Source organism: Apodemus sylvaticus, chromosome 8, assembly GCF_947179515.1.
Source record: "Apodemus sylvaticus chromosome 8, mApoSyl1.1, whole genome shotgun sequence".
In the NCBI taxonomy this organism is placed as follows: Eukaryota; Metazoa; Chordata; class Mammalia; order Rodentia; family Muridae; genus Apodemus; species Apodemus sylvaticus.
The window spans coordinates 79,439,414-79,464,156 of record NC_067479.1 but is presented as its reverse complement, the minus strand read 5'-3'; the positions used below and the strand labels follow the sequence as shown (position 1 = coordinate 79,464,156).

General features: G+C 43.9%; 1 protein-coding gene across 1 annotated transcript in view; it reads left to right on the top strand.

Annotated features, from left to right (window-relative positions):
* The window catches only part of Tmem260 (transmembrane protein 260), a 66,997-nt gene extending 42,688 nt beyond the window's left edge, over positions 1-24,309 (top strand). The window contains exons 11-16 of the mRNA XM_052191646.1: positions 5,384-5,555; positions 9,140-9,288; positions 13,948-14,124; positions 16,222-16,275; positions 18,188-18,278; positions 21,099-24,309. Coding sequence (XP_052047606.1) covers positions 5,384-5,555; positions 9,140-9,288; positions 13,948-14,124; positions 16,222-16,275; positions 18,188-18,278; positions 21,099-21,353 — 898 coding nt within the window. The 3' untranslated portion in view covers positions 21,354-24,309. The remainder of the gene's footprint in view (positions 1-5,383; positions 5,556-9,139; positions 9,289-13,947; positions 14,125-16,221; positions 16,276-18,187; positions 18,279-21,098) is intronic.
* The last annotated feature ends 434 nt before the right edge of the window (positions 24,310-24,743 follow it).

The window sequence follows — 24,743 nt, the reverse complement described above, 5'->3', positions numbered from 1 at the left end:
TCAAGTATTTATTGGCCATTTTTATTTCTTCTTTTGAAAACTGCACTCAATGTATTGATTGCAGTTCTTTGTTTATCTTGTATATTGATCCCCAGTCGTGTGTGGTTTGGTTAACATTGTATTTTGGTTCTCTGCTCTGATGGCTTTCCTTACCTCTGCAGAAGCCCTTAATTTCGCATACTCCCACTCGTGAGCTCCTGGGACTATTTCCTGTGCCCGTGGAGCTTGTTCAGAACCACATGCCTGTGCCTGTATCGTGACGTGTGGACTTGTGTGTTCCTCTGGCAGTCTCGAAGTCTCAAGTCTGGGCTTTGAGACACTTTCAGTTGTTGGGGGCGGGTGAAAAATACAGATCTAGTTTCATTCTTCTAATACAGAAACCTAATTTTCTCAGCATCATTTATTAAGCAAACTATCTTTTTTTCAAGTTTGTTTTTGATACCTTTTTAAACATTTGGTGGCTCTAACAGTATGGATTTATTTCTGGGTCTTCCTATCCTACTGGTCTACCTAGCTGGTTTCATTCCAATACCATGTTTCATTTTGTTCTGACTCTGGCTCAGTAACAGAGACCAGTATTCTTTTAACTCCAGCATTCTTCTTTCCTTTTAGGATGGGTTTAGTTATTCAGGGTCCTTTGTGCTTCCCTGTGGATTTTATGAGTTTTTCTAATTTTTTGAGGAAAGTCACTGGGGTTTTGATAGGCATTATACATAATCAATTGGTTGTTGTAGACAGTACAGTCATTTTCATTATATTAATTCTGCCTAATCATGAGCATGGGAAGTCTTTCCATCTTTTAGTATCTCCATGAGATTCTTTGGTATCTAAGTTTTTACTGTACAGGTCTCTTCCTCCTTGATTAGGGTGATTCCTAGATGTTTTTTAGAATGATTGTGAATGCGGTTGTTGTTGTTGGTTTTACTGATTTCTTTCTTTGAAAGTTCATTATTGGCATATAGAAACCTAAGAGTGTTCTGATTTTGTATCCTGATACTTTGCTAAAAGTGTTTATCGGGTCTAAGAGTTTTCTGGTAGAGTCTTTAAAATAAAGGATCACGTTGTCTGCAAATAGGGATAAGTTGACTTCTTTCTATTGTGTGCCTTTGATTTGTTACTGTTGTTTATGTGCTCTAGCTAAGACTTATTATCTAGTCATATTGAGTAAGATAGAGAGGAGAGAGTGGGCACCCTTGTCTTTTAAGTTTAGAGGACATTCTCTCAATTTTCCCCACTTACTATTATATTGTCTCTAGGCTTGTTTTATATATATATATATATATGTATATCCTTTATTGTATTCAGATATGTTCCTTCTTAATGACTTCATGGCTTTCATTATGGAGGAATGTTGAAGATTGTGACTTTTGTGCATCAGTCAAGATGATCACACACTTTCCATACTCAATTATGCTTACTGACTCGTGTATGTTGAAACAGCCCTACATCTCTAGGGTTAAAACAACTCAGCCTAGTACAACTCAGTCATAGCCTGCTTCTGCCTCCCCAGTGTTAGGATTAAAGGCAAGTGCCACCACACCCAGCTTTTCCCATCAAGTTTAAAAGACACCCTTGCTGTATATAGTGTTCTTGCTGGGTAGTTATTTACTTGACGAGCTTGAACGCTGTGCTTCCATGCTTTCCCGGCCTTGAGGGTTGTTGATGAAAGAGCTGACGTCAGCCTCATGGTTCTGCCTGTATGGGGGAGTTGGTGTGTTCCCTTCACATCTTTTGTTATTGTTTCTTTGCTTTGAGTTTTGACAGATATATGTTCTTGAGAGTTTCTTCTATGGTCATGTGTATGTGGGTTCTAGATGCTTCTTGTGTTCGAATGTCCACTTCTTTCTCTAGCTTTAGGAAATGACCCAATAGGTTTCTGTGCCTTCAGTGTTTCTTTCTTTCTTTCTCCTCACCTGTGGGTTCTTGGATATGGCCTCTTGATTGTATTCCAGAGTTTGTGGATAGTGTAGTCATGTCTGCTTCCCCCCCCCCTTGTTGGCATTTGAATGTTCATCAACCTTGATTCATTGAGGGTTTCTCTTCCAACATTTCTTCTTTCCTTCCCCCACCTTCGAAATCTCGATTTTTCTTCCCCATTGCTCATTTTCTCATCCTTTTTGCTCGCCTTTCCTCTGGGCTGCGGACTTCCCCCTCTAGGTCGTGGATTAAATTCTTCTGCTCGTTGGTGTCGTCTTTTATCTCATCTTTGTTGCCAGAACACTTTTAAAATCTTTACCTGCACTCTACCTGTCTCAGTGTCTCTGAGGTTAGTGGGGGGCTTGTGATCTTTTGTGGGGGGTCATGTTGTTTCTTGAACTTCTGCAATGAATTTATTTAGCTATTGGTTCTGGATTTGGGGAGGATCTTATTGAGAAGTTTAACTCTTCCAGTGAAGAGGCAGCAAACTGCTCTAGCAGCGATACATCAAAACATTTAAATACATTTAAAACCCCTAAGACCACTACAACATTGCCAATGGCCACAGACCCAAAGTTGACAAAAGCATTTATTGCTGAATGGGCAATAAAGAGAGTAATTGTTTAGAATGAGTGTGGAAATGGGAAAGGAAGGACACCGAGGGGAGAGAAAAGGAGTGCCAGATCAGAGAGATAAAAGAGGAAGACGGAAAGGAGTGGGGAGCACGCCTCAGCAAAGGGTCCTGGGTAGTGATGAGGCTCAGGACAGACACTAGGCAACTGTGAGAAGAGATAAAAACAGAAATATAAGAGAGTGTTTTAAAAACTCCTGATATCAACAGTGGGAAAGGAAGTGTGGAGATAAAAATAAAATAAACTCAGGGCCGGGCGGTGGTGGCGCACACCTGTAATCCCAGCACTTGGGAGGCAGAGACAGGCAGATTTCTGAGTTCAAGGCCAGCCTGGTCTACAGAGTGAGTTCCAGGACAGCCAGGCCTACACAGAGAAACCCCTTCCTGAAAAACCAAAAAACTAAAAAATAATAATAAATGAATGAATAAATAAACAAACAAACAAACATACAAACTCAGAAAAAGAAAATGTGTTGCTGCCTGTGGAAACACATGTAAACAAAAGTATCTGAACGTTTAAAGGGGCTAACAAATAAAAACACTGATTTTTCAACCATTCTCTAAAAAGATCCTAGTTATCCTGTGTCTTTGGGAAGTGGTGGGCCATAGGGAGGTTAGGGGACAACTTGAAGGAGCTGGCTCTCCCCCTCATCATTTCTTAGGGTACAGGGGTCAGACTTGGGTCCTCAGGCTTGGCAGCAAGCCCTCCGCCCTCTGTGCCATCTTACCAGCCATTCAAAATATTCGAAACGTCTTAAAATACAGTAAAATTATACCTAAATATGTCGGGGAAAAGAACCACATGGGTGGGGGATGGGGTGTTACATCAGTCTCTTTTGGGGTGTCCTTGAGAACTGGAGACTCCTTCTTATACACAGGAACAGAGTCATTTAAACTTACAGACTTCTGTGTTTCCTTACTCAGACTGTTGAGGAGTCTGCATTGAACAAGGGTCCAGTGTCCACCCAGGCTGTCTTCCCAGCAGCCATCTTCCTGCTTTATGTGTCAGGGCCCTCTGCTGGCCACACTTGGCTTTGCAGTCTGTGTGCTGGGAGGTTCTTCACCCTGAGACTCCCCAGATCAAGCCACCTGGAGGGAGGCAGCAGTGTGGGAAGCAGCCACGGCGCTGAGAGGAACACGGGCAGAGGGCCTGCCTTCACACTTCCACAGTCTTCTCAGTGTGCTTCCTGTTGAGGGTGCAGCTGTGTCATGTACATCCCTGGACCCTCAGAGGTCTCAGGCTCTACAGCAATGGACAGAGATGGGTAGCTCTGGACTTTAACCCCCAGACAGCCTCAGACTTAGAGCTATCCAACCCCAGGGTAACTCTGTTGGGGAGTCCTATCCCTGACACTAGCTCCCTCCCTTCCTACCTCCCTCTTTCCCTCTCTCTCCTTTCCTCTCTCTCTCTTTTCTCCCCAACCTCTCCCTTGTCATTTCCCAGCCTCAGCCTCCTGTCACTTACCTTATCTGTTGTCGGTGTCTGTCTGTCCTTCCACCTCTCCACCACTGCCTCTCTCAGCCTTCCCTCTCCCACAGGCTGTGGCAGGCCAAATTAAGCCTCCTGGCCTATGCATGTTCCGTGACCTCTGCTCACAGGGTAGCTCAGATTTTTATGCACAGATTCTGTCAAACCAGTGACCAGCCACACCCGGAGAGTCATACAATATGACAAAACAGGACTTCTCAGCTGACCTGTTTGCTGGAGCAGTTACTGGATTTGAGGCTCATGAGGGCTGTGGGCTTTCTAGAGGGTAGGCCCCCAGGTTGTGCTTGGCATACCCGTGGAAGCACCGTCTGAGCCAGTCCCACGTCGGGAGCCGAGCCCTCTTCCACTTTTTTACTTTCTCTGTTTTTCTCTTTGGGATGAGATCTTGTGAGACAAACCACATCCCACCATGGTCCCAGGGTCTCTAAACGGCACAGGCCTCTGAGGGGTGTCCAGTCTCAGCGCTGGTGACAACGCCGCACAGGCTGGACGATTTCTCTGTTCTGTTTGGTTGGTTTTGTCTTTTCTTTTATTTGCCCCCAGAGAATGGAAGGAATCGCAACTTTCCTAGTGACAAGATGTTAGTTATCATGAGCAAAGCAGGAAACCATCATTGCTAATGTAATGCAAGGACAAGGGTGGTACTCTGTTCTAGAAGAGCCTTTGTTTGTGATACCAACCTATTGGCCATATCGTATCAGCCCCTCCTCAGGCCAGCAGATAGATAGACAGAAAGACAGGAATTACAGGGAATGCCATCAAGTCATTTTGTTTTGTTAGGTTTTTGGTGCTTTTTCCTTTCAGAAGTCAGCAGAATTTCTCTTGTTTTTCTGACTAGGTCTCTGGAAAAAGGAATTAAGATGGAAGTGTCTTAGTTCGGCGTAGTCAGAAACTACTCTTGTTAACTGAGATTGGGTTACTTGGGAAGGAGAATTACACATGACAACAGATTTGCTTTTCATGGACAGGATTATAAATTGATAGAAGTCAGTCAGACAGCGGGCTTTTCCTCTCTAGTTTCAGTTAGCACCCTCTAAAGAAGCCGAGAGGATGCTGGGGGTGTGGAGGGCATGGCGGCACATGCCTTTCCTCAGGAAGCAGAGGCAGGCAGATCTCTGAGTTCAGGCAGCCTGGTCCACAGAGTGAGTTCCAGGATAACCAGAGCTGTATGGAAAAACCCTGTCTCAGACAGATAGACAGACAGAAAGACAGACCACTGAGCTCATAATCTGCTTAATTGGGTGTGCCTTCTCAGAGCCGAGTGGGAAACTCTGAAGTGTACATGCATGGAGGGAGAGGAAAACATAGACTTCGGTTTTAATTAGCTGAAAAATCTTTTCATTCAGCATCTGTGACCAAACAACCAATAACGTGATTGATCAGTTTGCACGAAACCTTCTGGACTCCATGCCGCAGGATGCCATCATCCTGCTCAGAGGAGATCTGCCGGGGAATGCTCTCCGCTACTTGCATTACTGCGAAGGGTTGCGGCCGGATGTTTCACTGGTGGATCAAGAAGTAAGTGTGTGAAAAACAGCCTCGGCACACAGTAACTTTTTACCACGTCATTCATGGCGGGCGGCAGATGCCCACGGCTTGAGTCTGGGCAGACAATGTGATCCCACGTAGGTAAACAGATGAGTGTTATTTTTTTTTAAATATGGTTGGGTATACTTTTTATAATCATTCTTTTTTGTGGGTTTCTATGGAGAAAAGAAATTGTGTTTTGCTTTTAACAGGATCTCACAGTGCAGACCGAGGTAGTCCGTCCCTTGGCCTCGCACTGCACGTGCGAGGATTCCCAGGGTACCACCAGCCACACATTCTTCGAATGGCTACATCACAGTCCTGTTTATTTTGGGTTGACTTATAACTTGTTTCTTCCTCATTTAAGTGGTTTAATTAATGTTTCACCTTAGAGTCAAGTAATAGAGGTTACAAGACCTGGATTTTTACGTTTAGCCAGTTCGCCAAGCAAAAAACATTGCAGCTGATCTGTGAAAATTAAATTAGTTGGAAATTTTAAAATGTGCACAAATAAACATTTCACTTAAATTAGAAATTATTAGTTATAATATTGCTATAGAATTTCTATGTAAAGTATTGATTCTATGACAGAAATATATTTGGAGGTAACTTGTAAAAACTCATGTCTAGAGCTAAATAGATAGATGATGATTAAATCCACTGCTGTTTTCCCTCCCGAAGGACTCATGCTGCATTCCCAGCACCCGCATGGCAGCTCACGGCCATCTAGTCCAGTACCCGCATGGCAGCTCACGGCCATCTAGTCCAGTACCCGCATGGCAGCTCTCGGCCATCTAGTCCAGTACCTGCTTCTGGCTTCAGTAGGCTCCAGGCATGTCCATGATATAAACATACATGCTGACAAAACACCTAACATAGTATTAAGCTTAAAAAAGTAATCACCTTTTTAAAAAGTGCTATTAAAACCATTTTCCTGGACTGGAAATGTAGCAGTACCACATAAATTGGGTATGGAGGTGGGCTCCTGTAATCCCAGCACCTAGGAGGACTAACTGGAGAATCTGAAGTTAAAGGTCATCCTTAGCTACTCAGGAGGTCAAAGCCAGCCTCGTGTATACAAGACTCTGTCTAAAAAGACAGAAACAAATTACAAAACAGAGCAAATATCCAAAACTGAAAAACTATACTTAATTATAAGATTGATTATTTTAATATTAAATGCCAAAAAGAGCAAATCCAGTTTTTCAAGTAGTCTCTAGGGAAAAGAGAAACTGGATCGTGAAGGAATAATGTGAGTAATCCAGATGAGTAGGTTGTCCCACTCACCTTGTAAATGACGGGGACCTCAGGAAACTAGGTTTGCAGATGCCACGTGGGGATCTTGCTCACTGCTTAGAAGCAGGCTGTGAGCAGTTGTAGGCTGTACAGACTGACAAGCCTGAGTGTCAGTCCGGCTTCTCGGAATCAGATGCTGTGCTGATGACTCTGTGCATTTCAGCTGTCAGCGCTGTTTGATGCAGCAACTGCGTGGTTGGAACCATGGATCTCAAAGGATATTTCAGTCAGATTCGGTTCCTCGTTCTGCCCTCTCGGATGTGTGGTGGGACAGGTGATTCTAACTCTGGGAACTTCTCTCTGCTTAGTCACAGATACAAAGATGCTTTTGAGTACTTGAAACAGAATGCACAGCTAAGAGCAGTTTAAACTGCGGCACAAACTTTGACCCCACAAGTTGATCCAGAGAGGTTGTTTCAGGACGGATGACACAAACAACTTAATGTCAGCGGTGTGTTTGCTTTCTGTCACTCTGATAAAACACTGACTAGAACCAAAGGGTTTGCCTCATTCATATGTTATGGGCCCATCACATCAAGGGAGACAGGAACCGAAGCAGAGACCACAGAGAAACACAGCCTACTGGCTTAGTCCGTGGCTTGTTCACTCTGCTTTCTTTGACCACCTAGGACCACCTGCCCAGGAGTGGTAACACTCATAGTGGGTCAGCCCCTCCCACGCCAATCCTTAATGAAGAAAATGTACCACAGATGAGCTCAGTGGCTGGCCCGATGGAAGGAGTGCCTCCTTTGAGCTTCCCTCCTCCCATGTGAGTCTAGTTGGTGTCCAGTTGTCAAAAATTAACCAGCACAGATGCCTGGTTTCAAACCTCACATCCTACAACCAAGCAAGATGCTTCCTGCCCTGCTGACATAGCTCTTGCAGACTCCAGCAACTCACATGCCCACTCCTAAAGCATTCACTAGCTGAGGTGAACCACCAGGCCTAAGCACACTGCTGCCTGAGAGAGTAGGTCACAATCAGGAGTATGCATACAAAAAAGCAGGTAGCAGCTATTGAATGGGCCATCAGTGGTTTCTGACAGAATTAAAGTGAGAATTAACTGCAGAATACTAAGTTCATAGCATGCTGCTCAACTAATAAAATCTTTGAGTTATATAACACATGCATTTAAAATTAACGTGATTTGCTAATTAAATAACTTATTCAGGGTGAATAAAACATGAGCACAGCAGCTTAAATGATGATATTCAGAATGTTTGTAGGAGTCTTTTCTATGAAAATACAGAATTAAGTATACAATTAGCAAAAGTTTTTTTTTTCTGATAACTATTTTACGGAAAAGACAGTGAATCTTGGTGTGGTGGCACATACCCATAAGCTCTCTGGATCTAGAAGCAGGATGCTCCAGAGTTTGAAGTCATCCAGGCATGATGGTGCAGGCCTTTGATCCCAGTATTTGGGAGGCAGAGGCAGGCAGATTTCTGTGAGTTCAAGGCCAGCTTGGTTTAAAAAGAGAGTTCTAGACCAGCCAGGGTGACACAGTGAGACACTGTCTCAAACAAAAGAGGACAAAACAAAACAAAACAAAATGGCTAGCCTATGCTACATAGCAAGACTCTGTCTCAAAAATAAAGACAAAAGATGTATAAGGGTGTGTGGTTAATTGGGGACTACTAATAAATTCGTTTTATTTAGTCAAAAAAGGTTTTCAGCTTTGGGGCTTAGGCTTAAGTATATAATGGAGCTTCTCAAGAGCAGAGTTGTGTATCTTATCCATTATAAGTGACCAACGCTTCAAAAGACAAGAGTGTAGTAACTATAATTTGTGTATTTTGTCTAGGTTATTTTATCTGTCCATCAAAGACATTTCAACCACAACTCAAACAAACACTGTTGTGTGCCATGCAGTGTTCTAGATGCACAGAGATAGAAAGATCCAGTCCCTTCCCCTGGGAACGCAGGCTAGTGAGGGGCAGGACTAGAACAGGACTAGAAGTAGGTACAGAGGCGGGGACATCGGAGGGCTTCTAAGGGCTGCAAAGGTTCTGAAGGTCAAGGTCAGTTGTCTAGGTCTAAGACTGGGGACCACCATCTGGGAGTTGGCAAGAGCGTGGAGAGGTTCTGATCGGGTCGTTGGTAGTGATCATCTCCTAAGACAGGCAACTGCCGTCCTCCTCAATCTTCCTGAATGGGTGTCTATTTCATCCCATTGTTTCAATGGTGTATCCAAATTTGGAGCCTTCCTGAGGCTGCTGGTGAGCCGAGTCTCTGCAGCATGCTCTGAGGCGTGGCTCTTTGTGTGATCTTTCCTACAGATGATGACCTATGAGTGGTACTTACCCAAGGTGGTGAGGCATTTGCCAGGAGTGCGCTTTCCTGGGGACCGGTGGAACCCTGTGGAAGGAGTGTTACCCAGTGGAGTGGTCACATTCAATCTCTATCACTTTCTTGAAATGAATAAACAGTAAGCATTCTGTTCATATAATAGCTTTTCTCAACTCTGAAGCTTTTCTAAAATTGTTTCTGAAGCAGCTGTGTGTCTCATCCACAGACCAATTTTCTACCTATTTCCCTGTCACCAGTGAGATTATCTTTGTAATTAAATTGAATATCTGTGTGTAAATGAGACCAGGCAGAAATAAATGGTATTGTTCTGGGTAAAAGAAAAATAAAGACAGATTAGCAAGAACAGCAAATAAGATCTTAGCACAATTCTGAGAAATTGGAGATGTGCCTGCCTACTTGAAATCATTGCAGGTGAATTGCAAGCAATTACAGGTTCCTCCTGATCAGCACCGTGGCCCCTTTTAAGCGTAAAACATTTTTTTTTCCAGGAATAATCACTATATAAAAATAGCTTAAGCATTTTTATAAAGGATAAAACATTTTTATAAATAAGAAAAACACCTCCAGTTTATGCTAGCTGAGGATAAAATAAGAGAACTGTGAATTCTGTACTTGAGAACATAAAATGATTTGGAGGTAAGGTCAGGAATATGCTGAGGCATCGATTGCTTCTGTCTGAGATCCTTAGACTGGCCAGGGCTTGAAAAAGAAGCATTTATTTCATGTTCTGTGTTTTTATTTGTTTGTTTTCTTGTGAAGAGGACTTGAGAAAATTTTTATAAATTCCATTGTCATGTTATCCCTTGGGAGAGACCCAGTAATGCAGTGTTCAGTATGCTGCTGAGCCAGTTTTCAAGGAAAGGGAGTGGACCCAAATGTGCTGTCACAACAGCATTGAATAATTACATCCAGAGGTAAGATGTAATGAGCCATTAGCATGCTCAGACTGATGGTTTTGTGAATTTTATTTAATTCAGCTTTAATACTTTTCAGAAATCTGCTCTGTTATAGTTCGTGTTAGGCCTGGCAATAAAAAGATCTGTGAGGCTCAGTTTCCAATCCAAGAGGACCAAGTCTCCGAGTTGGATGTGTACAGTGGTGTGAACGGGAACAGCCACTAGCCAGTGGGAAATGCGCCTGTAGGCCTACTCAATACATTATTTGATTACATAAGCTAGGCATTCTAGGAACACAGACAAGGAAGCCATTCATTTTCCTGTGAGTGTTCATTCAGCATTTGTTATGAAATGAGTTGGGGCTGGAGAGATGGCTCAGTAGTTAAGAGTTCTTGCTGCTCTTCCAGAGGACCTGAATTCAGCTCCCCATTGGCAGTTTACAGTGTCCTCTTCTGATTCTGGATCCAACAGATTCAACACCCCACTTCTGGCCCATGGTACCCTTACACATAGGAACACATACACACACACACACACACACACACACACATGTACATAAAAAGAAAAGGAAATGGGAGTCAAGATGTTCCAAGAACAATATTATAGAAATATCTCAGCTCCCTGGAAAATGAACCAGACACTACAGAAATGCTGTCAAGGACACTGCTCTTGCCATTTGATCACCTGACTGTGACGTCTAGTTGTCTTTAGCACAAGTCACTTACTTACCAACACATGTCCAGAAGATCGCACATCTGGTGTTTTATTGTGGAGAATATAGCCCCACTGCTTTTACCTCACACGTCACAAGCATTTTCTATGTAATCAGTAAAATGCTATTACCATTTTTTGTAACCTTAAGGCTTCTGCAAAAGGGATATTTAACAATTCTTTATGTTTTTACAATTCTTCATCGTTTCTAGATTCTTGCTGTTATGATGATAAGCGCTCTGGGCCACAAGTTTTTAATATATTTGATGAACAGAGGTCTCAGGAACAGTATTGCCTATTGTTACCTGATTTTAATGTTTCTAACGTTTAAAAAGTAGTATGTGTTCATTGTAGAATAGGGTATCTTTTAAATACTGGGAAATATGGCTCAAACATCAAACATTAAAAGTGTTTCATTAAAATAAAAGTGTAGTATAGAGTCCTATAATACTTGATATACTTCCTAATTTTTGACTATACTAAAATTATGGGCCTTTTGTATCTAGTCTGTGGAGGTAGAATTTTAAATCATCAGGTTAAAGAGCACTAGCATATTAGAACACTGTTAATAAACTTTGCTCTGCTGGAAGGGTGGCTCAGTGGTTAAGAGCACTGGCTGCCCTTCCAGAAGACCTGGTTCAATTTCCCAGCACCCACATGGCAGCTCATAACTGTCTGTAGCTCCAATTCTAGGAGATCTGGCACCTTCAGCCTTACATGCAGGGAAAACACCAATACACGTAAAATAAGAATAAGTAATTTAAAAAACTATGTTAATATTAATTAGAATATAAGCATCTCACTGAGACAGGAAATGATGGATTCTGAAGACGCGAACGGCTTAATGGCACTCGCCAGGCCATCGTGTGATGTCTCCCTCGGTACTTACTTTTAAGGAAGGAAGCTAATTTATTGATCATTGTTTTTTAAAGATTATTCATTAAAATCAACTTTAATGGGCATGCATTTCTATGAGCCCTGACATGTGTCCACTAGTGTGTGGCATCCCACAGTGAGGACACAGGATAGTCTAGTACAAATGCTCTTGTGCTGCTCTTGGATAGCCAAGCTGCGTTCACAGCCTCACTGTGGCTCCGCCCCTCACTGCTGTGATTCCGCTGCTTCCAGGGCGGCATATAAATGAAGTCAGAGCACTGACTGCTCTTCCAAAGATCCTGAGTTCAAATCCCAGCAACCACATGGTAGTTCACAACAGTCTGTAATAAGATCTGACACCCTCTTCTGGTGTGTCTGAAGACAGCTACAGTGTACTTACGTATAATAATAAATAAATCTTTAAAAAAATGAAGTCAGGGCATAACCTAGAGACCAGTGTGCTTTCCTCAGCGTGGTGATGGCCTGGAAACCATTCAGACTGTTGACTGATTGGGCCTGGGAGCCAGTGATCCCGGCAGGAAGCTGAGGCAGGACGGTCACAGGTTCAGTACCAGTGTAGCTAGAGAGAGTTTAAAGCCAGCAGGAATAACTTTAACCTTGTCCCATAGTAAAAAGAGGGCTGGAGGCAGGGCTCAGTATAGAGTGCTCCTGGTGACCCAAGCTGACCCTCCATGGTGCTGGGGTGGGGGTGGGCGTCAGTCCAGCTGTCCTACCCACAAGGTGTTCACGTACTTCTCCATCCTGGTGTCTGAGCTGGAGTTGAGGGCACACCTCAGAGGTCTGTCTGACTCCTCATAGCTTTCCGCAGGCTGTGCTCCTCAGATTGCAATACAAAAGGAGAAAGAAACCAGAGCACACACCAGTACCCTTGAACATTTTTGGTCTTTTTTTCCTTTGGCCAGTAAAACCAGGGACATTTTTGGCTTATTTTTGACCCCACATCGCTGCTGATCAGTTTTCATTACCAAGTCTGTCCAATTCCTAGGGAGTATGGTCTGCTCTTTACAGTTGTGTAAACCACACTTGGAGCCAGAACTCCATGGCCCAGTGACCTGGTAGCCCAGTCACCCCAGTTTTTCCAGTTCCCTAGGGCCTACTTTATTAGTACTTTGGGTCAGAAAGCTCTCATCTTCTGCTTTGTCCTTCCTTCCTGACACTGTCTCTATCAGGCATTAGACTGAGCTCATACTGCTCCTGGAACTCAGGGTTTGGGGTTCCTAACCAGCCACCACTACCATCACCACACCGCTTCCACTGCATTGCTTTCATGCCCGAGGACAGGGAACCCCCATCCCTGGTCTTCTAGCCTCGGGACCCCTTTCTGATTCCTTGGGTTTGAAAACTGGGAGCGTTGCAGTGCTGAAGGGGAGAGGCTGGAGCCTGCTGATTTGGGTCTGGGTTCTTCCCCGGGTCTGCTCATGGGGCCTCAGATGGCAGCTGCTGGCTTCCTCCCAGAGCCGGAATACAGCTGACCGTGACTGTCTTCCCCAGAGTGACCTGTTCCAGTGGAGGTGGAGCTGTGTGCCAGGTGCCACCGGCAGCCCTAGGACACCAAATCAGAGGCAGGAAGGGGTGAGGGGAAATGTAAGGTCTCCACTCCCATTGTCCCCTTTCAGAGTTACCCTGGTCTTTTACTTTCAAATCATTCTCCAAATGCGGTGCTCCTTTTTCTTTCTACTTAACAACCGAATTGGGAAGAAAGCTATTGTTTAAGCCATTTCTGTTTCTAACTTCTAGGCTCTAAGGTTCCTAACAATTATTCAAATCTGATTAATTTAATTGCAGCCAGTATTTATTATGTGTTAACCTCGTGCTGTGTGGCATTCAGAGTTAATGCGGGGAGCCTATCCTCAGGATGCACCGAGGCTTCTGGGGAGACTTACAGATGCAAATAATACGCACAGAAATGACAAGAGACAGTGAAGTGCGGTGGCTGTGTGCCGACCGGGACCTATAACTCTACCTGTAAAATAGGAAGATATCAAAGAAATCATTTGTGGCACAGTGCCTGCCGCACCAGCTCCTGTCTTAGGGTGAGGGTAGGAAGTCTGTTCCAGTTGGCTCCTTCCGGTAGTGTTTTGTTTTGTTTTTATAGTGTTTTGTTTTGTTTTTATAGTAAATAAACTTCATGTGCTATATTTAGGAAAGATTTAAATAAATCAACATATTCACAAATGGTGTATAAATAACTAAGACTTATGACCTCCAAAATGACCTTCTGCGAACTAAAGGAATGTGACATTTAGAATTGTATGCTCTTCTGTTTTGGGTAGAAAAGAAACATTTGTTTGCATAGGAATTCATGAAGGTGACCCAACCTGGAAAAAGGACTATTCACTTTGGCCATGGGGATCTTGTGACAAATTGGTGCCTTCAAAGATGGTGTTCAACCCAGAGGAGTGGATTAAACGCACAAGAGCCATCTATAACTGGACAGAGGCCTATGGAAGGTATGAGCGGCTGCTGGCTGTTTGCATAGATGTCAGTTCTGTGTGTCTAAAAAGGAAAAGGGACACAGTCTTTTTTGTTGTTTTAGGGTTTTGAGACAAATTCTTACCATGCAGGTTGGCCTCGAACTCAGGATCCTCCTGCAGCAGCCTCCAAGCGCTGGGATTAAAGGTCTGTCCCATCACACAGGCTCTTGAGAGGCCTCTTAATTTTTTGGCTTTGTTTTGGGGTCAGTTATTTTCTGCCCACAACAGATCATAAAGCATGAACAGGAGGAGATGGTCTCTCTCTTCCTCCTGTCTAGGGAATCCGAGGGAAGATGACTGGGCTCCCTGAGAGGCTAATGCGCCTCTGCTTTCAGGCCATGACGCAGCCTGGTCCAGCAGTGTGTACTGTATCACCCTACACGCGGATGCCCATGACAGTTTCCACAAGAGAGAACTTGCCATGTTCCTGCTTTAAGAACACAGAGTCAGCATGTGGCTCAGTGGTGCGGCTCTTTCCTAGCACGGGGTTGGAATGGGTTATCCAGTCTCCAGCCCAAGAGCAGAAGCACAGACAGACAGTTTCTGTAAGGAAGGCCGAATCCGAGAACCTTTCAACGGCTGTCTGTCGCCAATCTTGTTATATCACTTAGGGCATTATTCATTTCTTCTTAAACCATAAATTCGCCCTTACATTGTAGAAAATAAGTCCATCGAAACAAATTGCCCCCGTTATGTGATTTTTTTTTAAATTATGCGTTCTTGAGCCTGGTTAAGAGCCTGTTCTGCTCTTACAGAGGACCAAGCTCTGGTTCCCAGCACCCACATTGGTGGTGTCCAGCTCCAGGGAGCCAACACCCTCTTCTGGCTTCTACAGCCACCTGCACGCATATGCACAAAACCTCACACACAATCCGATATAAATATTTCACATTACTGGATTATTTAGTATTAGATTATCTATTGTTTATAGTTTAGGTGCAAGAAGAAAGATCGTATTGATGGGAGCTATGGAAGGTTTTGAGACAACGAGAAACAACACCACATTGTTGTGTAACAGCAAGAGCTTGGCAACTCACTTTGATTCATAAGGAAAGTTGGAAAATGACAACCAGCTAGCTCTGGTGGCACATGCCTAAAATCCCAGCACCCAGGAGGCAGAGTCAGAAGGATTTCAGTTCAAGACCAATCTGATCTGCATAGTGAGACCCTTTCTGCACTGGCTGGTTTTGTGCCTTGACACAGGCTGGAGTTATCACAGAGAAAGGAGCTTCTGTTGAGGAAGTGCCTCCATGAGATCCAGCTGTGGGGCATTCTCTCAATTAGTGATCAGGGGGGGAGGGCCCCTTGTGGGTAGTGCCATCCCTGGGCTCATAGTCTTGGGTTCTATAAGAGAGCAGGCTGGGCAAGCCAGGGGAAGCAAGCCAGTAAGACACATCCCTCCATGGCCTCTGCATCAGCTCCTGCTTCCTGACCTGCTTGAGTTCCAGTCCTGACCTCCTTTGGTGATCAACAGCAATGTGGAAGGTGTAAGCTGAATAAACCCTTTCCTCCCCAACTTGCTTATTGGTCATGATGTTTGTGCAGGAATAGAAACCCTGACTAAAACATTTTCTCAAAAAAAATTAAAAATTACATTTTCTTCAGATAACCGTGAAGATTGTGCACACACACACACGCACACACACATACACACATATATATTATTCCTTAGCACCATTCTCTCTAAACAGATACTGCATAAGAAATATTAATTATAAATTTATTATACATTTTTAATTATAAAACTCTGGCTAGCAGTTGTTTGGCCGGAATTCTTCAAGCAGCCCATAGCCCAGTAGGGGTTTAGTGAAGCCTCTCTTTGCACCAGCTCTTGGCTGTGCCCTAGTGTGCCCTCTGCCTCAGGAACAGCTGCCCAACACCTGCAGCCTCTTCCCCTTTGTCCTCCGCCCCCTAGAGGCTCCTACTAAAATGCAAAACTTTGGTGTGATTAGCATCAGTACAGCCAGAGCCAGCCTGTTCTAGTGGTTATCTCTCTATATATAAACACACAGGCATTGTATGTTCATACTGAAAGGTAACCTACGAAGGATACTGTTTTTCTTGTAACTACAGATTTGATCCATCTTCTTGGGAATCGGTGGCCAACGAGGAGATGTGGCAAGCAAGGTGAGTGATCTCCATTTTTATCATTTGCAGCCTGTTGTTAATATGGCAAAGGAATAGCCCATGGTGCTTTTTGTCCTGGGACTGTGGTTGAGTGGGAATAAAAATAACTTCAGAACAGCTATTTGGTTCAAGACATTGTATTATTATGCATGTGTAATACACAGTAATATTAATAATTTTCATAATAACCTGTGAAGCTCTGTTATCTCTATTTTATAAAAGAGCAAGACAGACAGATTTCCAAGGGCACTTAATGACAGTGTCCAAAGCCCAGTGTAGCCCAAGGCACCCTGACTTCTGTGCTTCCGTTTTATAATTGGGCATTACAGCCATGTCTCCACCTGTGCTATGCCAGTTTGTCATTAAAGCACTCATATGATATTTACCAGAGGCTAGGCGGTATGCCAGGCCAGAAGCTACACATGAAGCTGACACAGTCCCTGCCCTCATAGAGCACAGTTTATCACAGTAGACTACATGAAAAGACATCACCCGCTACTGTGACTGCTCACAGAGAGAGGTACGCTGGTCCAGATGTATCACTTTTTGGTGGCACTGCTGCCTTTCTTGGTCCCTGTCATTATTTTTAAATAATCAACCAACAGGGGCCTGCAAGATGGCTTGAAGGGGAAAGGCACTTGCTGCCAAGCTGGGTGACTTGAGTTGATCCTTGGAACCCACAGGTTGGAATGAGAACTAACTTCTATAAATTTTCCTCTGGTTACCACATTCAAGATACAGCTTGTGGACTCACACAGATGCAAAATAAATAAATGTAAAAAAATTAAAATAAAATAAAACCAACACAAAGCAAACTTTGGCCAAAACATTAACCAAAAGTCCTAGGCAATATAGAACGGGATCTCTCGGCCGTGGAGTTCTTCCTTCTGCAGAAATATGCTGATGCCCAGTCTATGCCAGAGATTATGTGCTGAGAATAGAGTTAGGGTATAAAGCATTTATATATGTAGGAGTATTTATTAAGAATGCCAAGAAATATAGCTCCTTGGGCCAGCAAGATGGCTCAGCAGATAAAGGTGCACTTGCCTCCAAGCGTGTCAGCCTGAGTTCAGCCCTCACTACTACCCACATGGTAGAAGGAGAAGGCTGATTCCTGCAAGTTGTCCTGTGACTTCTCTAGTGCAGCATATGTAGCTACGTACCCAGCCCCCACATACACCCAAAATAAATAAGTAAAAAATGTAATAAAAATCTTCTTTTAAAGAAAAAACATAACTCCGATATAAAGACTGCAAAATATCCGAGGGATTTTTTAAAAAGTTAGAAAATGGCATAAAGTTGCTAGTCTAGTTACAGGGGCAAATAGTTGGATTGAAGATCTGATCAAAGATTCTCTGCACAATTGTTCATTGTGATTGAGTCTGGGAAAAGAGGGAGACATCACCTAAAAGAAGGAAGAGGGGCATTATCTGGGCAGGGACTGATTTAGTTGGTGTGTGGAATACAGTTTGGATGTTTGTGTGCTCAGAATGTCTAGCCACTTCTTGAAGAACTGGTTGCCCATGACATAAGCTGCCACTGGTGATGGGCACCTTCAGGGATGTACTGGCAAGCCCAGCAACGCCACTCCATCTCTGCCTGCTCGTCTGTAACAGCGACGGGCATCTGCAGGGAACCACACAGTGATGATAGGAACCTTTTCCCCAAGAGCTTTAGTGTTGAGCATGAGAGCCCCTGCCTTTGAGGGCTTTGGTGGTGAGTGTGAGTGCGCTGTGTCCTTGGGGAGCTTTTGGATCAATGTTGGTTCAGAGTAAATTTCTATGAACATGAAAGAATGAACAATGCGCGCGCGCACGCGTGCACACACACACACACACACACACACACACACACACCAATTGTCCATTCCCCGTCTTTATGATTCTAATGAGGGTTCTTCTCCCACCCCCAGGATGAAGACGCCATTCTTCATCTTCAGCCTGGCTGAGTCTGCCGGAGTTCCTGCAGACGTGAGAGCACAGCTCTACACTCACGCCTATAAAGTATGGCTCACTTTTGTGGCAGGGCATCAACTGGGAGGTGGAAGTGCCTAGGGTGGATGCAGGGCATGCAACGGAACCTTTACCCTCTCACGCCCAGGCTGTTTTGAGCATTATAAAGCAGTGTACATGGGGAAAACATTCCGGTGTGTCATAAACAGTGTTGAAGCTAAGGGTCATGGTAAGTAGAATGACACTGGGCCACTGCCTTCTGTGGCAAAGGGCACAGTGACATATGGTTGAGTTAAAGGCCCTGAGATCACAGCTTATCATGGATTAGCCCATTTGGCTCACTATGATCATAGGGGCCTTGCGAAAGAGAGACCGGGAGAGATTTGGAAATGGTGTCCTCTAGCATGGAGATGGAGGAAGGACTGTGAGTTCCAGGTGCAGAAGGCTCTGCAAACCGGAAAGGGAAGGAATAGATTCTCCAGAGCTCCAGGAGGAGTGAGGCCCTGCCGACAGCTCAGACAGTAAACCTTTGCTCTTTAGCCAAAGTGTCTGTCACTCTTCATTGCAGCATCAGCTTACACAATGGCTTCATTAAAGCAAGCTCTGCCGTGTCCCCAATGCCAGCCTGACACTGGCTACACGTGAAATGATAGGCCGTGGCTGGTGGAGGAGTCTTGAGGACAGATAAGCTACAGGAAGAGTCGTGTCTTCTAACTAGCCTTGGGAAGCCCATCACACCTTCAGAAGACAGCGCTACACCCTCCCCAGGAAAGGCGCCCAGAGGAGAGAGGCTTGCAGTAGCACTGTTTTGACAAAGCTCTGGTTTCCTATGGTTTCTCGCATTGGCCTGAGATCGTCTGGTAGTACTAGCACTGGTACTACTAAGAAGTCAGGCAGTGTGCCATGCAGAAGCATGCATCCAGTTAAGGGCCTGTGCGCACCCAGCTTGGCCCTGCGGGTATGAGCAGCCAAGTTCCCTCTTTCCGGGCTCCCTGGTTCTACTCAGCCAGGACACTTGCCTGCTGCTGAGTTAAAGCAGCGTGGGGTCCAGCCAGCGTGACTCATTTTGCTCCTAGGTTTTAAACATTAATTCACTTTTATTCATTCTTCACTCACAGCATTTGTTGAGCACCTACTTATCAGTGCAGCGTGTTAGTGTTGTCTTGTCCCTGCTATCACAAAGGCAGCAGGTTCCAGGGAGGATGTTGAGCATGACCCACCCCTCACTCACAGATGTTCCCTATGTGTGCTGACAGAGGTGCTGTGGGACTTGGGGATCTGAGCCTGAGTGCTGGGAAGAGATGTCCTGAGGTACCGCGCTGGAATATCAGGATGAGCTAGCCAAATCGATGGTAGATCTAGATAGGGAGCGAGGGATGGTGGTCCATGAGGAGGTAACTACGGGGGCAAAGGCAGTCTGCAGGGTACCCCACTCAAGGACAGTGAGGGATTCAAATTTTAAAGGCAGCCTGTAGAGTTCTGTCTGGCAGAGTGTAGGCCCACTCCAGCCTAAATGTCAACTGTGAGTCAGTGCACAGGAATAAAGGCAACTATTCTGAAAGGAGCTTGGAGAGTGACAGGGTTATTAAATCTCCAAAGGGCAGTCACAGGCTGTGGAGTTCTTGACAAGAGCACTGTCTTACAGTAGGCATTTATCTGGCTGCTTTGGAGGAGAGAAGGAAGAAGATGATCTAATTGGTCCATGTCAGCTACATGACATTGTGAACACAGCCCTAGTTAAAAGTCCCCTGCTCTGGTCTACCCTGAGAGTCTACAGAACACTTCTAGTTACCCAGTGCTAACTTGACAGTGGAATTCCTAAGGAAGGAGGCATCTTATATTCTATTTTGCCAGCTAGTCTACACTTACCCTTGTTAAATGCTCATGCATTCCCTCTGGAAAATTCAATATCAAAAATTCTAGACCACTGGTGGGATAGCTCAGCTGCCAAGCCTGATGAACAGAGTTTGATCCTCAGAACCTACACAGTGGAAAGAGAACCAGCTCCCCAGAGTTGTCGTCTGAACTCTGCCTGTGTACGTGGTCCTGGTGCATCCACATGGATGCGTGAGCACGCACACACAATTTTTTTTATTGATAAATTTTTATTTACATTTCAAATGATTTCCCCTTTTCTGGGTCCCCACTCCCCGCAAGTCCCACACACAATTTTTTTTAATTTATTATTTTACTTGCTTCTACTGTCTCTGCAGTTGGGAAATCCAAAATTCTGAGTTTCTATGGACAAGGTTTCGGCTGTTGAGATGGTGGCTTGTAGGGCGCTGTGAAGATTTTCAGTATTGCCCTTTGAGGAAACTCTTGATCCTGTTGTGCCTGGAATCCTTGATAAGAGTAGCATCGTTGGGTTGTTTTGTTGCTAATGCTACGATTGTTTCATGTAGAGAGAGATCCATGCAAATAATGTGAGACAGAAGTTTAATTCTGCCAAGTTCTTTTTTCTACACTATCTACTAAAGAAAGCTGCATTCCCCACCCCACCCCCTTCCAGCAGCTAAATTTAGCCACTTGGCCTGTTGTGTAAATAGCTTTCCTCCAGTTCGAACTAAATCCTTTCCCAGAACATCTTTCTGGAGGAAAAGCACTTTGTCCTGACATGGTGTGTCTCAGGTCCTGCAGCATCCGAAGCCTCAGAAGCGGCTTCAGATGGAGCACATTTGCCTCCTGTGACTGCAGTAATTACGTAGCATCTCTGCATTTTCTGCATGGCCCGGCGATGATTAGGATTTTACTGTAGGCTGTTTGTGGTTCTCCCCCCCCCCCTTGTGTTATTAATTCTTCTCTGTTTTCTGGTTTTGAAATGAGAAGATTCACCAAGATAACAATGGAATCACAACATTTGCTGTCTTCTAGCTGTATAAGGAGATTGTGTACTTGCAAGAGGAGCTCCCTGTGAACTGGCACAAGAACTACGCCATCGCCTGTGAGCGCATGCTGCGGCTGCCAGGGGCCGGCGTAGACCCTGAAGTCCTGCTGTCGGAAACCATCAAACATTTCCATCTCTACACTCAGAAAGCACAAAATGATCCCCAGAGAGCAGACATTATAGCTGCTCTCAAGCATCTAAGAAGAGAACTGCGAAGTCTAAGAAATAAAAACAAGGTCTGAGCCAGCAAAGTGCAGTAGCTCTGCTTCCAAAGTGTCTCAAGTCCAAGAATTTTTCCTTCAAGTAAAGCAGGTGCATCAAAAAGTAGAAATCTCATTTATCTCCTGGATATAAGGATCAAGGACCTCAGAGTGCCGGTGGCTGAAACATCGGCCTTGCGCAAAATCCTGTTTATCTCATGTTCCAAATTAGCATTTCCTGAGAGGCATTCAAAAACCTCTGCAGTCCTCACGGAGTCACCGACTGTAGGTTCTAGATGAGAAGGAACTGTCTCCACAGACCTAAATGTTGGCCATGCTTATTGGGATTCAAAGGTAAATTCTTAAGAAATGCTCATTGCAGACCAAAGTCATTTTCTATTTCCTGCAAGTGAGATAGTTTCTTAAAAAAAAATTCTTGTTATATACCTCATTACAATTCCTTTTTTCCTTGTTAACTATAATTATTTTAGTCTTAAACTATATACCAAGTATCTGATTTTGTTTTTAAACTTTGAGTTTTATCCTCTTAATTCTGCAGCCCCTAAAAAGGAAAGCTAATTTCATGTTCGCGCTTTCCTTTTGCAGAAATGGGCAAACTTAAAAGGTATTTTATATGTCCTTAATTAATTTCATATTTATGTTGTCCTTCTCTTTGGATTCACAGATCTAGACCCAGTAATTAGGAAGTAGCTGCCCAGATGAACAAAGGGTGTGGGCGAGAGTGGGTGAGGACGTCGCCCAATAAATTCATTTCTGTTTCAGGCATCTTTTATACATATTACTAAAGAGAACATAGCAAGAAATGCAAATAATAATAGTGCTTTATTTTATTATGACAGTTAATTAATAGAAACCTGTTTTAATGAATAAAGTCACTCAGAGTCCTTCAGCACTTCCTAAGTAGAGGCCAGAATCTGTAGGGATTCTTTCCCCCTGATTGTATAGCTCCTAGACTCCGAGCACTATATAGGCCCCTGTATAGAAATGCTCACTAATGAAGAGGGAGGGCTAGAAGCTTGTCTGCATTCAAAGATCACTGGTGAGTCATTCAGCAAGAAGAGGCCCCTTACCAGGAATAGCCACAGTTCCGTGCCATTGTACTGGCAAAAGGGTCTGATCAAAGGGCTCCCGTGGAGCCTGCATGGCTCCCTTTCATACTACGACCATAATTAAAACCACTAATTCTCTTTTAAAATGCTGCAGGATGCCATGTAGGCATCTGTCTGGAGTGTCCTTTGTGATGTCATAAGCTGTTAAGGACCAGTGCCGAGGGCTTTTGAGTGAAATGCCAGTCAGGAAGGTGCTTCAAGACAAGGGTACCTCTAAAAGCTTGACAGGGCCTTGACTGCACAATTCGAGCTGAATTTGCCCCTTGTCAGCTGCCAGTAAATAAATCTCAAAGGGGGAAAAGCTGAAGTTTCATTACCTGATCCAGGGGGCTTTGTTGGTTTTGGCATCACACAGGGGAAGCTCTTGCTCCTCCATTCTCTGGGTTTGAAGATGTCCATTGGAGCCTGCAGTGCCTGGACAGGGTTCAGAGCGGAACCTTTTGAAGAGTGTCAATAGTTGTAACAGTTCAGCTGTTAGGAAGACAAATACATGGAGGAGCTCATTAATCCGCTTCTGGCTCTCGGTGCCTTTTGCCCTTTTATCACAGCCTTATTAGGCTCCTGCTCATCTTGAACCAGAAAAAACTGAATTGAAGTTGTTGAGTACTAATTGGCAAAGACTTTTAATCATGGGCCAAGAACTTTCACTGACTTGAAAGTAACTTCTCCACAGGGAAGAGCCAGAAACTTGGTTCACCTTAAAACAAAAAACTGTTGGAACTCAGTGCGGTGTGAGAATCGGAGGAAGCATTGGTAAATTGTCTAAGGTTATCCACTTGAAAGAAATTATGGAAGATTATGACTTTCCCTTTTCTAGGGGAAAAGGACAATAAAATCCAAACCTTTCTTCAGAAAGCCTTTATTGGTTCAGAAAATTTGCTTGAGTGTGTAGTGCCCATGTTTGTTTCTAAACATCCTTCTGTGTGTGTGATTGTCATCTGAGAATCTACATATGACACAGTATTTATTAAAAGGAACGTTTTCTAGCTAGCCTCAAAGTAGCAGCCAAGGCCTCTTTGAGAACACCTTTTAAATGTGTATCAGCATATAGGCATGTCTACTGAGTGTGCTTTGCACATGAGTATTAGCACATGGCATATAGGTTATCTGATATTTGTAGAGCGGCAACATTAGACCTTTTTGACAAAGCAATAATATATATAGCGTAAGACAGATAAAACACAACTATTTAAACTCCTTAAAACCATCGGTAAATGAAACAATTTCAAATGGAACTAATATTTAAGGATGGTTAGCTGTGACTAGCCTTCATTCCCAGTAAGCTTCTTGAAGAATCTTTTCCTTTCTCCTGTGTGAAGCTTAAGTTGCTTTTCCTTGCTTGCTATATTGCTTTTTCTTGGCTGAGCATAACAGCATAAAATCAGATAAAGGGCTCCCTTCAGCCCAGCCCCCAAGGCTGAGGAGGGAGTGAGGAGATGGCTTCTTATATAGGATTTGGCCAGCATCCTCCTCCATGTCCCTGGTGTGCCATGGGTTGGCAGATCTACAGGAACCCCACAAAGCCAACTTCTGCCTGGAGGTTAGCCTGAGGAGCAAGTAGGAGCCAGCAGAGCTGTCTGTTTCTCCACACACTACAGTGCCCCGCTGCCTGGACCCTGAGGCCAGCCCACACCACAGGGCACAGGACAAGGGCATTGTGGCTGCCATGTTCACAGCAAAGCACCTAGCACTTCCCACTTCCTACTGTTCTCTGTGTCCTGCTGTGGGAGCATGCGCAGTTGAGAGCATGCGCAGTTCCACGAGCTTATTCCCTCTTGTTTTTTAGAAGAACCTTTTAAAAAAAAATACATGTTTTGTTCTGTTACTCAAAATGTAGTCAAAAATAAAAGAAAATTAATTAAAATGTATTCAAAAATGTGAAAGCTTACAGTAGAGTTTGCAAATGTTACTTTGTTCGTATTCTCCGTGTTTCTGATGAAGCTATGATGTTTAGCCATTAAGAGATTTAATTAAAGCCAGGTTGGAGGGTGGGTCAAGTTATTATACTCTGCTGATAACTCGGTGTCATCAGATTAGGCTATGAAGAGTAGATTTTTATATTTACATATTAAAAGTTAAACATCATGACTCTTTAATCATACTTCCCATTAATATCCGTCAGCAGTTAAAATGAGTGCTTTTAATATTCAGGGGAAAAACACTTCAATTTCAAAGGTTAAAAAAATGAATCCTATTACAGCAAATCCTTTTGTTCTATTTCTGATATAATTTTACAAATGCACTATCATAGGGTAATAAGATTCTGAACTACTCAAGTGCTATGGCTAGGTAACGGGAATAA